Source organism: Crassostrea angulata, chromosome 7 (assembly GCF_025612915.1).
Source record: "Crassostrea angulata isolate pt1a10 chromosome 7, ASM2561291v2, whole genome shotgun sequence".
In the NCBI taxonomy this organism is placed as follows: Eukaryota; Metazoa; Mollusca; class Bivalvia; order Ostreida; family Ostreidae; genus Magallana; species Magallana angulata.
The window spans coordinates 2,685,835-2,703,580 of NC_069117.1; the positions used below are offsets into that span (position 1 = coordinate 2,685,835).

Consider the following 17,746-nt stretch of genomic DNA (forward strand, 5'->3'; position numbering starts at 1 on the left):
AATTAGAGACAGAGTATAGTGAGTAGTGGAGGGAGAAAATGTACATTTTTGCTCTTATGTATTTTAATCGTTTATAAAGTGATGGGGGCTATAATAAAGGGAACTTGAAGGTAACCGCGAACAGCAACTGAAAATTTAGTTATGTATATTGCATATGATCTTATTTTCGGTATAAATGGTATTCCATAAAGGTAAATATGTAAAAGATCAAGTATGTGCAAAATTAAGTGTAAAATTCGGATACTCATTTTTGGTTAGTGTACCGAGGGGCCACATTTCACAATATCTTATATTTACAATTGCAAATATTTTTCTTTATATGAACCTATAGGAAAGCGAAAACGTTTAATTCTGTATATTTACAATTGCAAATAAGTTTCCTTATCAGAGCCTATACTGCAGTAGAATAGCGAAACGTTCAATTCTGTATGAACTTTTTCATGACGTCACAATGATCATAGCACGCGCTTATCGCTTGTCGCATGGATTATTGTAAACTTAAAATTTTAAATAAAACTAAATGATCTGTCTTTTTTCAAACGTAAATGTAAGTAATAAACAGCAATGTTAAAATGTTCACCGGGATATGATGTTGGTTGGTACGTGATCAAATCTACCGAGAAGCCCTTTGGGCTTCACAGGATTTGATTACGTGACGAACCAACTTCATATCCCGGTGAACTTTTTAGATTGCTGTTTATTTCTTAAATGAACGTTTTCGTTACGTCACAATGAACAAATAACGCTTATCGCTTGTCGCTTGGATTATTGTAAACTTAAATCTCGGTAATTTTAACACTTCTGAACGAGTTGTCTTTTTCAAACGTAGATATAAGTAATAAACAGCATTGTTATACCCCTGTAAAACAGTTACTATATAACTCTATACAAAAAAAAGTCCAGCATTTTGACTGTTGGGCTGGAACTGTTGGATTGGAACTGTTAAAATCGACTGTTAAAAAAGACTGTTGACCGGTGACGTCACATTCCGCGAAAACATGTTATTGATTAGAAGGGGTATAACAGTTTGGGCAACAGTTTGCGAGCCGGTCCGACAGATCAACTGTTGCCCTCGACCCCAGTCAACAACTGTATAATGTTAAAAAGTTCACTGGGATATGAAGTTGGTTGGTACGTGATCTAATCTACTGGGAAATCTTCGGGCTTCACAGGATTTGGTCACGTATATATATATATATATATATATATATATATATATATATATATATATATATATATATATATATATATCGCATAGCCCGTTTGAAGTCAAGTACCATTATGACGTCATTTTTTGCATTTCAAAAATCTTTCATCAAATGTCAACAATTTGCAACGGTTAAATTTAAGAATGTGTCAAAAAATAACAGAATTAAACCTTGTTCATTTTATGCACCATCAACAGCGTGAAATCAGCTAAAACTTTTTCACGGGTGCACTAAAATATCGATATTTCTGATCGCGGGCCCATTTGATCATTTACGGTGGTCAGCCATCTTTAGAGAGGTCAAGATGAAACATTTCACATGCAATACATTTTTTATTAAGGTAATTAATACATTTTTTTTTCAGTCCGCAATAGCCTTTATGCACTACTCTTGATGATAACTTCAAATCGCTCATGCCGAAACTTTTGCCTTATACAGGGTTATAGATATATCCGGTATATCTCTATTTAGAATATGCTACATTTCTAAAAATGTAATAAATAAATAATATGATAAGTTATATCTTAATTAATGATATGAAATATTTGAAATATGTAAGGACATAAATCAAACGGCATCCATACATTCTGAAAAGGCCATTGTGATTTTTGTTACATGGACCCATTTTTTATTCTGGCAATCATTTCATTTCGATGAAATTAAATACAATTTAAATTGTATGATCATTTTTACTTATTATAACTTGGCCTAGATACAAATGGAGTTTTAACTAAATTGTTAATGTGTCTTCATTCCCTGCCATATCATAGAGCATGTGGTTAGGACGTAGTTAGGTTTATAAAATATAGTAAGCACGCGTGATAAACGTCGTATTCAGAGGGCTTATTTGAATAAAAATAAAAATATTTGTGTTAATTATTTTATAAACTATATTGTTTCAGATTATATTTAGTGATTGCAAATGATAAAAACCACAAAAAATAATTTACAGAGAAACGCGGGAGGTTTTCTGCTTATGGTGACGGATTTTGGGTACTCGGGGATATATATATATATATATATATTTAGGAGTATTAGTAGTAGTAGGCCTCCATCGGTCGCAGACGACCATGGGATATTGTATCCTATTTTGTCTTTCTCTGACAGCAACGTTTGTGGCTGAAAAGTTCTATACGGGAGAGACATTCTTTTCTGCAAGAGTCCCATCTGTGAATGGTTTCTGATCTTTCGGGATTTAGGCGCTGCTTTCGTTGTGCGCCTTTGTTTTCTGCTGCATGCAGAAACTTTTCTTCCTCTGACCTGATCTGTCTAAGTAGTGTGGACCTCCATCTGGGTCGATCTGCTGCTAGGTCTTCCCAGGATCGCATGTAAATATCAAGGGTCTTCATGTCTCTTTTCACGACATCCTTGAATCGAAGTTGTGGGCGCCCGGTGCTTCGTTTCCCAGATCTCAATTCTCCATACAAGATGTCCTTGGGAATACGTCCGTCATCCATTCGACGCACATGCCCGAGCCAGCGTAACCTGCGCTGTCGAAGCATAGTGAACATGCTTGGAAGGTTCGCCCGAGACAGGACTTCGGTGTTAGGCACCTTGTCCTGCCATGAAATGCCCAGGATGCGGCGCAGACATCGCAGATGAAAGGCGTTGAGCCTTCTTTCCTGCCTGGAGTACGTTGTCCACGACTCGCTACCGTACAGCAAAGTGCTGATTATGCAGGCGTTGTATACGGCCATTTTTGTACTAGTTTTCAGTGTGGGATTTGTCCAAACTCTTTTTGAAAGTTGAGCGAGAGTGGATGTAGCCTTTCCAATCCTCTTATCTAGCTCAACATCCAAGGAAAGGTTGTCAGTAATGGTAGATCCCAGGTACGTGAACTGGTGGACGACGTCCAGTTGGTAGTCGTCGATGGCTATAGCTGGCGCTGTGGAAGTATTCTGGCTTAGAACGTTTGTTTTCTTTAGGCTAATAGTCAAGCCAAAATCCCCACAGGCCATTGAAAAGCGGTTCATCAACGTTTGCAGTTCTTCATGGGTGTGGGTGACAACTGCTGCACCGTCGGCAAATAACAGGTCCCGGATGAGTCTATCGCGGACTTTAGTTTTTGCTTTAAAGCGAGAGAGGCTGAACAGATTACCATCTGACCTGGTACGTAGGTAGATTCCTTCAGTCGATGCACCAAATGCATGTTTGAGGAGCATGGCAAAAAAGATACCAAACAGCGTGGGGGCGAGGACACAGCCTTGTTTGACACCGCTATTGATGCTGAATGGCTCCGAGGAACTACCGTTGAACTGTACTGTTCCCTTCATATCCACGTGGAATGATGTCACTAGGCTCAGTAGTTTTGGCATCCAATTTGTTGGGAGGATCTTGAAGAGTCCATCTCTACTGACTAGGTCGAACGCTTTGGTCAGGTCAATGAAAGAGATGTATAGCGGCATCTGTTGTTCTCTGCATTTTTCTTGAAGCTGCCTAAGAGAGAAGATCATGTCGATCGTAGACCTCTTTGAGCGAAATCCGCACTGTGACTCTGAGTATACACGATCAGCCAGCTCCTGCAATCTAATCAAGATCACTCGAGCAAACACTTTTCCGACTATGCTTAAGAGGGATATGCCTCTATAGTTGTTGCAGTCGCTTCTTTCTCCCTTGTTTTTGTAGAGGGTGATGATCTTCGCATCCCTCATGTCTTGTGGCACGCTCCCATCCTCCCAGCACTCACATAGAACCTTATGAAGGGGTGATAACAAGGAGCTCTTGCACTGTTTAAGCAAGTCTGGAGGGATTCCATCGTTGCCAGGAGCTTTTCCTGAGGCCAGGTTGTCAATAGCCTTACTTAGTTCTTCTAATGTTGGTTCTACATCAAGTTCATCCATGGTTGGCAGGCACTCAATGGCGTCCAGGGCTGAGACAGTCACAGTGTTCTGAGTAGAGTACAGGTCTGTGTAGTGTTTAACCCATCTCTCCATTTGTTGGTTTTTGTCTGAGAGTACTACGCCAGATGATGACTTGAGGGGGGATGTTTTGCACTGATTTGGTCCTACGGCTCTTTTAATACCATCGTACATGCCTCTTACGTTACCAGATATAGCGGCTTTCTGGATGGTCTCGCTGAGTTCTTGCCAGTATTCATTTGCACAGAGTCTAGCCATACACTGGACTCTGCCTCTGGCAGCTCTTAGCGACAGAAGGTTCTTCTGACTTGGTGTTCTTTTGTATTCCGCCAAAGCTATACGTTTGGATTCTATGGCAGGAATCATCAAAGAGGACTTTGCCTCGAACCAGTCTGTTGTCTTTGTTGTTCTTTTACCAAAGGCTTCCATGGCAGTGCTATGTATGATGTCCCTCAAGGTTCCCCACCTTTCCTCGGTTGAGGTCCCTTTTTGTATGAACTCCAGTTCCTGCTCAAAAGTTTCTGCAAACTTCTGAGTGAGCTTGGGTTGCGACATGTTGCTGACGTTGATGGGAGGAATACCCTGTTTCCGTGAACAGTGGAATTTTTTGGCCGCATCCTGATTTTACAGAACACTAAAGAGTGGTCAGTATCGCAATCAGCGCTATGATAGGAACGCGTGTGTAGAACACACTTTATAGAAGAGCGTCGGACTATGATGAGGTCTAGTTGGTGCCAGTGTTTTGATCGGGGGTGTCTCCAAGACACTTTATGCTGAGGTTTGGTCATAAAGAACGAGTTAGTTATGCACAGGTTGTAGTAAGTGCATAGTTCAAGCAAGCGTTGACCGTTCTCGTTCATTTTACCTACACCGAACTTACCAAGGCATGAAGGCCACGAGTCATTGAATGAGCTGCTCTTTGTCAGGGATGTTCCTTATCACTGATGACAGCTTCTCGTAGAACAGGTCTTTCGTTTCTGGAGGTGACGTCAGTGTTGGTGCATAAACACTTTCAAGGGTGATTGGACCTGTGGTGGTATTTAGACGAAGGGTAAGGAGTCGTTCTGATCCTTCGCCATCTGGTTCTACCGTACTCAGTAGGCTGTTTTTGACTGCAAAGCCTACACCGTGCTCTCCTGGCTCATCAGAGTGTTTTCCGTTCCAGAAGAAGGTGTAGTCCTTTTCCTTCAACGAACCAGAGTCTGCCAGCCTTGATTCCTGAAGAGCAGCGATATCTACGCTTTGTCGAAGGAGTTCGTTGTTTATGACTGCTGTCTTGCGCGTGTCGGCTATATCCTGCATGTCGTTGGAAAGTCCTGTCAACATTGTCCGGACATTTCAGCTTCCCAGTTTAAGAGCTGGTCTCTTGTGTATTTTTGTTGCTTGGTGCGTATATTACAGTCTACAGTTCGGAGCATTCCTAATCCCCATGCACCCCATGAGGATAGCAGACTGTGGCGGGACAGTACCTTATTGACTGGGGACTGCCCAGCTTGAGGCGGGGAGTAACTGTCCAGTGAGACACGAAGGTCTCTCCCACCGTCGAGAACAACCCCTGGCGCCAAAGCTTTACGCCAATCAAGCTGCGGCTTATAACCGGTAACTGCTGCTCTCCGTGTTGTGGGCTTAAAGTGAGGCTGGAGTGTCCTCTCCAGAAGGTAGGGTACAAGCCAGGGAGGTAAATATGGAGGACAGGCTGTTGCCTATGCAGCAGGTCCCCCTTCTCCACGTCACCAGTAGTCCCAAAGGAGCAACAGGTTGCTACAGTTTGGCACTAGTGCCGTCGCAGGAGTTGCCAGTGAAGCGTTCGTGATAGCGCTGGACTGCCTTAGGGACTCCATCTCCGGGTTTTCCTCGAGGTTTACTCCTGAAGCCTTTTCCAGTATTGGATATTGCCTCAAGACAGCGGGGGGTTTTGATGAGGGTTTTCCTTCCCCTGGATGAACTGCCATCCCAGGCTGACGAGTATCATCTCCCCGAGGTGCCTTCTCCTGTTGTTCAGTTTCTAGCCCTATAGAACTGATTATGCTGATAAGAGAAGAAACATGGGCAAGTCACTGGTGTCTCTAAAAGTATGAGCTATTTGAAGAAAATTAGGTCGTTCTTTCCTCTCTCTCTCTCTCTCTCTCTCTCTCTCTCTCTCTCTCTCTCTCTCTCTATATATATATATATATACATATATATCGTTTGCATAACAGCTAATTATTTTCTGAGGTATTTTATTTACTCTCTTTAGATATTTTTAGCTATGTATCATGCTTTATTTTTTTGCACTTGTAAAGAACTTCTAAAACGAATAAAAGCTTATTATAATTTTTCAATTTTTAGTTTTATTTTCATGTTCATAAAAACTTCAAATCATTTAATTGAAATTCTTATATTATACTTGTATTTTAAAAAAGAAATAAATATACAATCATATACTTTGCACATATGTTTTATATTGTTGATCATTGGGGATCAATTATCAGTATCATATATGTTATACAAATAATGGATCGTTAGTATTAACAATACCATACACTTTTAATGAGACGTTTAGGGCGACATACCAAAAAATGTGCCCTAATTTGACGGGAATTATCTTGTGTGTTGTGTCGTCTGGTGACAATACTCAATGCCGAGCTAGGAAACAAAAATTAAAAAATATTATATAAACAAATGACTGAGTTCAGTATAAGGAAGCCATCAAAGCATCAAAGACGCAATAGTGACGAAATATTTTATTACTAAAATGTCACTGACCTTCCATTTATTTCACTGTGTTTATCCAGTCTTGTTCAAAAAGGTCTCATTAAACTGGATTGATTGTTGTAGTCACGGATTCCATTTTTTCGTGTTTTGAACATGCCCATTTGATGTAATGTGTTGATATTGATAAACAGACTAAAGTTTTTATCTTGCACAAAGGTATTTGAAAACAAGTTAGCATATTCGAAATAAGAGTTAATAATTTTTCCAGTAGAATGTTGTATCTTGTTAGCAAAACACAAAAAAACATTATTGTATTATTTATAACGAATTAGTGTAGGCCCCATTGAAATATTCTACTGCTGAAAAGTTTATCCAACTCAAAACAATAAAAGAAAAATTAAATCTGGTCTATATATGTCGATACATAACATCAACGGGTTTATAAAAGCAAATATATGATATACCTGACTTCAATGACAAAATTATATACAACACGTTAGAACAATGAACGTTTTACAAGCAATGGCCGAGGGATAAGAAAAGATCATTCAACATATTATTTACACTATATCCAACTAGATACCTTTTAAGTATTACAATTCCATGTTCTAGAAGTTAGTTTTCTCATAACGGAGTATGTGTAGCCATTCTGTTCATCGTTCGATTACTTGTCTGAAATGTAAATAGTTTGGTAACAAAGTCTAGAGAATTTATTGTTTTACTACACGTTGTCCATGTATTATAAGTGTAAAACAGTTTATAGTTACCATCTGTTAAACACTGTGATTTATGAATAAGCATCATTTAGAAATGTTTGCTTATTTGCATTATAAGCTTATAATAAAGCTATATAACTGTGATTGAAAGCACTTCTAACACCTGTTTCTGACGACAATCTATTATAAACAAAAAAAACGACCAAAACCACATTCATTTGACCAAAATGTACAGTATCTGGACCTTAGTCAGCGCGTTTACAGTATCATTTGCAGGTCTGGTTGCTGTTTTATCTGCAAAAAATACTCGTAAGTAATTGTATGGATTTTTTTTACTCGTCTACTACTTAGTCATTTTGTGTAAGCATGATCTAGCTCTGCATTGAAGAATTACTTTTCTAGAACTCTGTCAACGTCCCATTGATTGCCAAGACGTTCTGTGGTCGGGTCGTAATTCAAGCGGTGTCTACACAATATATCCCCAAGGGACAGGTGGTTTCAAGGTGTACTGTGACATGACCACGGCCGGGGGTGGATGGACGGTATAGAATAAACATACCATTGATTTTCTTCATTTAGAGATTGTTGAGGAAATTGTTATTTTAAAAGCCAGGGTAATGGGAAAACTCTAGTTTCTTTTAAAAAAAAGTCTATCCTCTCATGAAAGCATGATAATTACTTATTGCTACCTTTTATTAGCATTTACTGACGAAAAAATGGAAGATAATTAAATGATGTTATGCTGTTAAGAGAAAATAAACGTAGATTTAAACATACATTTAAAACATGTCATATTATTGTTAGAAAAAAGAAGATTACTTAGTTAAAGCTGCTTGATCCGATTTTAGTTTTCCCAGTCAATAAAGCAATTAACAAACGACATAAAAGGGTACCGCGTTAATTCGCCTAATGTTAAATTTCACCCCAGACGACTAGACGGGTATGGATGTATTACGACTTGAAATGATCAGACAAATTACAAATAAAATTGTGTACGTTTCGTTCGCTAATATTTCCGAAGTTTGCTTTCTTTACAATCGATGCACAGCATGGAGGTTGAATTATCCCCAATCATTCGGGGGACGAAACCAAACGGTTTCTTTTTCTAAACTATTCCCGTGATGCATTTTTGTTTGTTTTTTCGTTTGCCCAAAAAGAAATTACATGTATTTTTATTTACTTTGAATATTTCTAACTTTGAAAGGAGACTAATTCAGCTGGTGTAAATAGGAAAAAGTCCATAATTTTCTAAGGTAAATGATTTGTATGGAAAAAAAATTGATACTGTAATAAACAAAAAATCGGACCTAACAGCTTTAAGAAAATTGATAATAGGACTACATTATGTCTAGAGATCGGTATCGTAGAAAAGCGTAACTTCAGTCTATAATCGTATTCTGCACATTGTAAAAAATATTGGAGTACAATTTTATTAATTTGTTATGTGAATTAAATAATTGCAACATAATCTTTTAACATACATTCCAGGTTTTTCAAAAACGGAAAAATGGAAATGTTAACTTTAACAGATACTGGAAAGAGTATCAATATGGATTTGGGGACATCAGAGGAGAATACTGGATTGGTCATTTTAGCTTGATATAATATTTTTCGTTTAAAACTGTACAATTTGCAATTTCTTTATACCATCTTACTACGTTCACAGTAATGAATTGAATTATATATAATATATAACAAAATAATATATAATGACATGATAAGAATAAACACATAAAGTGTAGAATTTTACACTTAAATAAAACTGAACTATGTTTATTCTCAACTTTTAATTTATAAAAAAAAAATCTTACCCTGTTTCTATTCACAATAGGCAACCAAAGAATTCACCAGTTGACATCTCAGGGTTGGTATGAACTTAGAGTGGACATGTCTGACTTTAAAAACAAAAAAAGATTTGCCTACTACCGAATTTTCTATGTTGGGAATAAATCTTCCGGATACCGTTTGATTGTCGGAGAATACGAAGGAAATGCAGGTATTGCAATTTAACACTGAAATTTCAAATAAGTAAATCATATCTGAAAGGTACATGGTAACGCACAAACCCATGATTTAACAAATATCGAATTTTACACAATTTCCACATATTTTATATATCATATAAAAAGATATACTTTTAAAAAATGACGTTGTTCAAAAGTAAAGAAATCAAATTTCAAATAGCATTACGCGTTCCGTTCATAGTCACGCCAGCGCAAGGGAATGTAAATACTGCAGTATGGCATATATCATATGCCAGAAGCCTCTCAATGAAACGTTATGTCTTCAAGAACTATATATTTATTTAGATGCATCCTCGATAAATCCATATTTTTTCACCACAGACATCGAATAGCTTCAAATTCAAAATTCTTTTTTCAGTGTGTCAATCCCACTGTAACTATAAATTGACAGAAATCGCAATCACGTGACACTAAACCAATGTCCAAAACAACTCGGTTTGTTTACATGTGCAATTTCCTTGTAACTTGTGACTCATAAAAAAAAAGATGATGGCTAATAATGCGTAAAACCTTACGTTTGATGACATTTTGAGTAGCTCTTTTTATTTCCGTTGTCATAATCAAAAAGTAAGACGTCTATTTTGAGTCATCGTGCCACTTTAAACATGACAAATCTTTTTTGTTGAATATTATATGTGGTACTCTTTCTAAAATAAAGAAATTTTGCATGTTTTACATATCTCAGAGGTCTAAAAGTTATGAAAGTTGATATCTGAAGTTTTTCTCTGTAAAAAGAATGTATATCTATCTCAAATGGGGGCGTTAGCTCAAGTTGCAGTTATCATTTATCCGCTATGCAAGATAATTGGTCGCACTGAGATGGACTCAATTTTGATGCAGTAACACTTGTTTAGAACGAGCACGGATAAAGCGAATTCTCGGATATAGCGAAGTTTTTTCAGTGGCCGGTAAAATTCTTATCAAATCTTTGCAAAATTTTACGGTTATAACGAATTCAGATATAACGAATTTACGGATAAAGCGAACTGATTTGGGTCCCGTAGAGGTAAATGATAATTTAATCAACTGGTCCCTAGGACTTCACTATAACCGAGTTTTACTGTATATGCTTTTATTAAACATAACTTTAATTTCTTTGGAAAAAAAACCCGGAACGATATAATCATTACTCGCTTTAACAAAATCTTGTTCAGGTCTATATTAAATTCTTATATAGAAAAAATAAAAATGATTATTCATTATATTAAGGACGACAAATATTATATATTATAAGCACCGCAAACCTCCTCGACAAGTCCTTATTGAAATATAATAGTATGGTGCTTTAATGGCATTTTAGTAATAATAGTGTAAAAAAAAAAGGTCACAATATACTGTACATAATGATATTTTTAAATATCATGTATTTGTTGTTTTGATTTCCAGGTGATTCATTGACATATCACAGTGGAAGTTCATTCTATGCAAGAGATCGAGATATCAATAAATGCTCAAGTAGATTTAAAGGAGGTTGGTGGTATAAAAGCTGTCACCACTCTAACCTCAACGGACTATACCTGAAGGGCAGCCACTCGTCTTATGCTGATGGCATGAACTGGTATCATTGGCATGGTTATCATTACTCACTCAAAACAACAGAAATGAAGATCAAAAGACAGTAGACATTCATTTGTTGTATGAGCTGGTTTTGGTTCCGAATTTTATCAAGGATAAATGTTGTGCAAAGAGAAGCAATGTATTTTAAACATTAATAAAGCTCATTTTTATGCTGTTAAAGCCCTCCGACACTCATTCAAAAGTTTGTGGGGTTTTTTTCATTATAAAAACGTTTTTTTATTTTCAAACTTTATAAATGAAATAAAATGAAAAGAAATTTTTGATAGTATTTATGCATTTTAGCCATGATAGATTTAGCATCGGTGGCTCAAACCCTTAAACTTTTACGTGGTAGGTTTCCGTGAACCCACTAAGTCAAGCAGTTCGTAAGTTACTTGAGCGTAATATCAACACTATGAGACTTATTAAATTTGTCTCTGTGAAAGGCAAATTTATGGTACGAATAAAAAAAATCCGGATTATTTAGAGTTGTGGAACATTGCTGAGGATTGGAGATCGTTAAACCCTGAAGTTCCAAACAAAGTTTACGCTTTGTCTGTTTTACATTTTATTCATGGTACCTTTTGATATATCTTGGCCAATCTTGTTTTGTTCAAAGTTGTTCGGTGTTGTATTTTTTCTTAAATAGAAGTATGTACCTTTTGCGTTTTGTCATATTAGTTTTTAACCATATATAAAAGATAGAAAGCCACTGAGAGCTGTATTTGATGAAAATGGCTAACTACTTTTATTTATTTATAAAGGGTGTATTGACATACATATATCTTTATTACTTTCTTTAAAAAATATTCACATCTGGTTTTTATATCATGGTTATAAAATAAGTTTAAGCATTCATGAACATACAATCCATTTTTATTTCAAAGAATTTCTTGCAAATATTTCTTTAAAAGATAAGGCAGAATTTAAGTGTAAGTTTAATTATCTAGATCGAAAAATACAAAATATTAATGAATCGTCTCACAGAACTCGGTGCTAAATGTAAATTTTGTGTGTAATTGTGTCAGAATATTTTTTTCAAAACAGGCCCTTGGTTTAGGAGGTATATAAAAAGTTTTGCTACAAGAACTGCTGTACACATCTATGTACGGACACGACCTGATGATTCCTTAGTGAACATGTCTACACTGAATTCAAATGCTACGATGTGATAGATTCAAACATTCACATCAACAGAACTTTGGAGAGAGTCAAACTAGGCTGTATCGAGATGAATAGGAAATAGGAAGTAATCAATATAAGTTTTAATTATAATTGTTTATCCTTTTGGGTCTATAATTCTGAAACACTGTAAACTTGTTTGTGTTGTGGCTAGTATGTTTTATATATTGTGGGCTTTTAACACCATGCTATCATTAAACTGTAAACTCAGGAGCAAATGTGCAGCAAATCACGCACCATTGACACGAACATTTCTCATATTTAAACATTGGTCGTAAATCTATAAATATTTGTTATAACTTATCTTTTATGTAGAAATACAATAAACAAAATTCTGGTAAGTAATTATATTCATTCTCAAATTTAAAAACATCAATTTAATAGAGTGTTTGAACGAACTTTCTTTAGTTAAAAGTTCAAAAAGTTCAATCTGCAAAAGAGCTGACTCGCGGCGACCGAAATTGTCAACCCCTTTTTACTTTAATAAAAGACATTTAAAGATAGATTAACAAATTAAGGTTGATACGTAAAACTGATATTAATATTTCTTTAATAAATATTTAACAGCATAACTACACGTACCATAAGATAAGATAAGATAAGATAAGATATTCTTTATTTCCTCCAAATTAATGGAGAGTATTACTTAATCAAATTATAAACTCAAGTGAAAATAGAACAGAAACAAAACATATTTATATATGTACATATTTTGATAGACATTTATAAATTACGACAATCTATTGCAAAGAAACCTCTGTTTTTATACAACATAAATGCAACGATTAACATAATCTGTTTCCATATTGTATACGATATATTTTCAAAACTTGTACCATTGACACATCCCATAAGGGATAAAAACTGTAATTCTGGATCTTGATTTTCAAACAATATATATTCGTTGACGTCAAGAATTTCTAAAATGTTTTCAAGCATAATTTCTCTGTCTTCTAAAAGATTATAACAGCTTAAAACAAGGTGCATATTATAGCTATCTGTTTCCTTATAACATAAAGGACAAGTTTTACATACAGTTTTCATTGATGAAACTTGAACTAAAAAGTTGATCAACAGTCGTTTTGAGGGTTCTTCTTTAGCAATTTGCCAAAGCTTATTAGGGCACAAATTCGTATGTATTCTACTAAAAAAAGAGAGTTCAGGGTTCACACAGAGAGAGCTATGCCATTGTTTTTCTTCCTCTGCCCAAATTGTTTTGATAACCAATTTTGAATATTCTTTTTTGTTAAAAATAATATTACAGTCGTTAAAAATCACATCGAAGAGCTTATATTTCTTAGCTGTTTGTAGCAAGTTTTTAGTTGCAAAAAGTTTTTCAGTTACATGAACATCAGAAATAAACCTATAAATCCGATTTTGTAAAGAGTTTTGTTCTGATCGGTGTAGTCTCCCTAAAAACAATAAGCGGCATTTATCAATGTAGCCTTGCATGGTCCACAGTCCAATATTTGAGATGCTGGAGAGCGACGGAGAAAATTTGGAAAATCCTTGAATTATTCTGGAGAAGTGTCTTTGTACATACTCTAGGAATTGCATGTCGGTGAGTGTCAGTGACGACCATATTTCACAGGAGTAGAGGGCAGAGGGTAGCACAACACGTTTCCATATTTTGGCAGACACAACTGGATGAATGTCGGAGTTATTAACACCAATAGAGTATAATGAGTGGATTTTTGATCTTGCATTTTTGCACACTCGTTCGGTTAGCTTGTCAGTTTTCATATTTGCTTGTAGAAGGCAGCCAGCATAAACAGTGTTATCAGACTGAGGAATTTCACTACCAAATAATCTAATACTATAAGAAACAGAACATTTTTGTGTCTTGGAAAAAACAATGAAGACACTTTTACTTGGATTGTAATGAAGTCTCCAAGTATATGCATATTTTTCTACTTCATTAAGTAAACATTGTAAAGACCTTGGCGAGTTGGTCATTAAAACAGTATCATCCGCTAATAAAATACCTGGTATGTGTATATCACCCAAAACAAGACCATTACCATTCTGGCAAATTTCAGATAACAAATCATTAATGTAAACAAGAAACATAAAAGCACTTAGGACCCTTCCTTGTCCTACACCTTGCAAAACTTTAAACAAGTTGGAGTTTGCACCACAAAATGACACAAAACATTTGCTGCCATTATACCAGTATTTTATAATTTGCCATAACCTTGAGTCAATATCAAGATTATATAGTTTATAAAGGAGACCATTATGCCAAATTCTGTCAAACGCTTTTTCATTATCTAGAAATGCACAAAATACTGATGAACCTTTATCTACATAATAACTTATTGCTTCTTTTAAGACGTAACAAGCTGGTATGGCACCATATTCACTTCTGAACCCAAATTGCAAATTATGTGGGAATGATACATTTTTGTTAGCGAAGTCATTTTCAATTCTCGATAGAATTATTTTTTCAAACAGTTTGCTCACTACAGATGTCAATGTAATACCTCTGTAATTAGTAGGATCACATTTATCCTTATTTTTACCTTTATAGATAGATATAATTTTTCCAACTTTAAACATTTCGGGTACATACTTTTCACTCATTATAGCATTAAAAAGAAGACATAGCTTTTCAATAAGAATATGACCACTGTATATCAGGTGCTCGGTGGTAAGAAAGTCTGGTCCAGGGGCTTTGCCTTTTGAGAGTTTTTCAATATGATGCTTTATTTCCTCAACTGTTATAGCGTCTTGTTCCGTGAGTGGTTTTTCCTGATAGTTTAGATTGTTATCAATGTTTTCCACGATTTCATTAATGTAGTTTTTAAAGTTATCATCGAATTTACCTGGACAATGTCGTTCGCACGCAAGATCTGAATAATATTCCTCCCAGAGGTTACACATGTCAGTTATGTTTTCAGCAGTTTTTTCTTTATATCTTAACTTGGAAGGTAGGGATGTGCTTGTTCGTTTTTTATTTTTCCATGCTGTTCTATAAAAAGTTCCTATATCTATTTCGGCGGCTTTATCGATTTCATCAAATATTGTTTGTGTCCAATCTTTTTTTGCTAATCTGTGAAGTTTTCTAAATTTACATTTGTTTTTTTTGTAATTTACATGTGATTCATTTTGTTTGTCTCTAGGCGAACCTTCTGATTTCCATGCTCTTCTAGAACGCCGCATTTCATAATGGGCGTTGTGTAACTCTGATTTTTTCCAATATGGTTTGATGTGTGAATTAAATTTTCCATATGGAATATGTTCGTCAGCAGATGACAAAAGAGAAGCGGTTAGGTGGATAAGGAACATATCGATGGTGTCCTTAGATGACAGTACCATATCTGTTGAGTTTAAAAGATTACCACATGTAATTCTATATGCTGCTAGGTTGTTTGTGTCAGCTAACTTCCATTTCGGAATATTTCTTGAATAGTCTGGTGGTAGGTGAGTGAAGATATTTTGGACGTCAATTTCACATAGTAATGGAAAGTGATCAGAAACATCGTAAGCAAAGTCTTGAAATATTTCCTTATATTTCACCTCTGGAATAATCCACTCGGGTACAAAGATGTAGTCAAGAAGTGATCTAAATATTTTATCTTTTGTTTGGAACGTAAAATGGGTGTCATATGAGAATAAGCTACTAAGATTTCTTTCATGTGTAGTTTCCATAAGGAGTTTTGACTTTGGACTGCTGCATTTGTTTTTAATATCTGTATTAAAGTCGCCGCATAGTATTACGGGGCCAATTTCACTTAGCTCATCGAACAAGTCGAACACATCTTGCATCACCTGTTTGTATTCTTCAAGCGGAAGATTAGTGGAAGGGAGGAGACATCCAATGATAAAGAGTTTGTTTGTCTCATATCCTATTTCAATTCCTATCACTCTTTCATTTACTATTTTTACTTCTCTTGCAGAGATCTCGCTAGATTTTCGAAAAAGAAAGGCAATGCCGCCACGTGTTATGTTGTTTTTGGTAATTCCAGGTTTTGCAAAACAACCATAGTTTTTTGTGAGAGAAGTATTTAGAATTGGTAAGCAATGTTTTGGAAGCCAGTGTTCAGATATAAAAACGATGTCAGAAAATTCCATCACATCGGACAGCTCAGACAGACAGCTGAACACTCCATGTACATTCCAACAGGACAGGATCATAAAAATACATAATAATGTCACTGTCATTACGATTCTTCCGATCGTTCCGGTTCGGTATTTCTGTCTGTGCGAACAATCCAATCTCTTACGGAGATGGTGTCTGGCCAGAAGTCTTGAGTCTGAGTTTTCTCGTAGTCATCAACATCAATGTTTGCACGGATTACAAAAGTGGGGAATTTTCTTGCCGAATGATGAGCAAGGAGGAAAATACCAGACACATTAACACCCCTATCTTCACACCATTTTATGATTTCTGTTTTGACATCCTCGAATGATGATCCCCGTGCCTTGATGTTAGCAAGAACAATTCGCTTTGTTCGGCGTTTACCACGGACAAATGTGTATCCCGTAAAAGCAGATTTTGTATCCTTGTTATGATATTTTCTTGATAGCCAATCACTGCGTTCTGTTTTTTCACTTTCTCGCCTTGCCTCACTTTTTTCAATAGATGTTAGGGCGCTTGCATAGGATTTGATGCTATTTTGATTGTCTATATTCGTTTGTAGATTTGTTTTATCTGACTTTTTTGTTTGTATCATAGAAGACGAAGTGTCATTTTCCTTGACTGTTTCATTATTGTGACGCGATGCTGGGACTTGAACCTCAGTGTTAATAGACTGGTTGATACCTTCAGGCTTGTCGATTTCTTGCAGAGACATTCGACCGATAACAGATCTCCGATTCTTGCAGCTAGGACTGTCACTTGCATTGCAATGCTCTGCCCTATTATTACTTGTATTTTGATAATCAGTATGTATTGATTTAGACGTCTTTTGGATATTTTGTTGACTTTTTTGGATTTTCTTTATTTCTTTGAGAATTTCGACATTAGAAATGTTTGTTTCCTCACACGATTTCTGTTTTTGTCTCAATACTTTTATTTCGGATTTGAGTTGAGATGTAGAGTCGGCTAACCTGTTTTTCTCCTCCATGCAAGTTGAAATCTCCATATGGAGACGATTGTTATCAGCCCGCAGTAGTCGAATTTCATTGTTTTTGGCCCGAATTTCAGCCTCAAATAGGTTTTTCAACTCTTTTAACGCGTCATTGATGGGGAGGAGTTCTCGTTTTAACCAGATATCTAGATCCTGATGTAAAGCACTATTTACGGTGTTTTCTTTTGTTTCTTCATTTGAAGTCATATTGTCATTTGTTTCTTCATTTGAGGTCATATTGTTTATTGGCGTTTCTTGTAATAAGGAATGTTTCATCTTATGTCGACTCATAACCTCTCTTTGGAACTCAGTTGTCGACACAACTCCTTCAACAAAGGCATATATGTAGTATACATCTGATGCATACTTTTCCGTGATTGATTTTCCGGTTCCTCTTTGTCGCCGTTCTGTTAGAAATCCGTGTGGAAATTCTTC

The 17,746-nt window shown here is 35.9% G+C and overlaps 2 protein-coding genes across 2 annotated transcripts; one reads left to right on the forward strand and one right to left on the reverse strand.

The window, feature by feature from the left end:
• Positions 1-2,293: 2,293 nt before the first annotated feature.
• LOC128155711 (uncharacterized) lies at positions 2,294-4,621 on the reverse strand. Its single transcript, XM_052817557.1, has one exon. The coding sequence runs from the start codon at positions 4,619-4,621 to the stop codon at positions 2,294-2,296; it is 2,328 nt and encodes a 775-aa protein (XP_052673517.1).
• A 3,082-nt stretch (positions 4,622-7,703) lies between these two features.
• Positions 7,704-11,240, forward strand: LOC128156475 (fibrinogen C domain-containing protein 1-like). Its single transcript, XM_052818640.1, has 5 exons — positions 7,704-7,785; positions 7,879-8,018; positions 8,965-9,061; positions 9,308-9,472; positions 10,887-11,240. The coding sequence occupies exons 1-5, from the start codon at positions 7,704-7,706 to the stop codon at positions 11,120-11,122; spliced, it is 720 nt and encodes a 239-aa protein (XP_052674600.1). The 3' UTR covers positions 11,123-11,240.
• The last annotated feature ends 6,506 nt before the right edge of the window (positions 11,241-17,746 follow it).

What these genes read in the sequence shown, in the direction of transcription:
- LOC128155711 (XM_052817557.1), bottom strand. Translation starts at nt 4,621, where the DNA reads ATGTCGCAACCCAAGCTCACTCAGAAGTTTGCAGAAACTTTTGAGCAG.
- LOC128156475 (XM_052818640.1), top strand. Translation starts at nt 7,704, where the DNA reads ATGTACAGTATCTGGACCTTAGTCAGCGCGTTTACAGTATCATTTGCA. An exon ending in CGGCCGGGGGTGGATGGACG is followed by an intron (nt 8,019 to 8,964) that starts GTATAGAATAAA and finishes CATACATTCCAG; the next exon opens with GTTTTTCAAAAACGGAAAAA. An exon ending in AGAATACGAAGGAAATGCAG is followed by an intron (nt 9,473 to 10,886) that starts GTATTGCAATTT and finishes TTTGATTTCCAG; the next exon opens with GTGATTCATTGACATATCAC.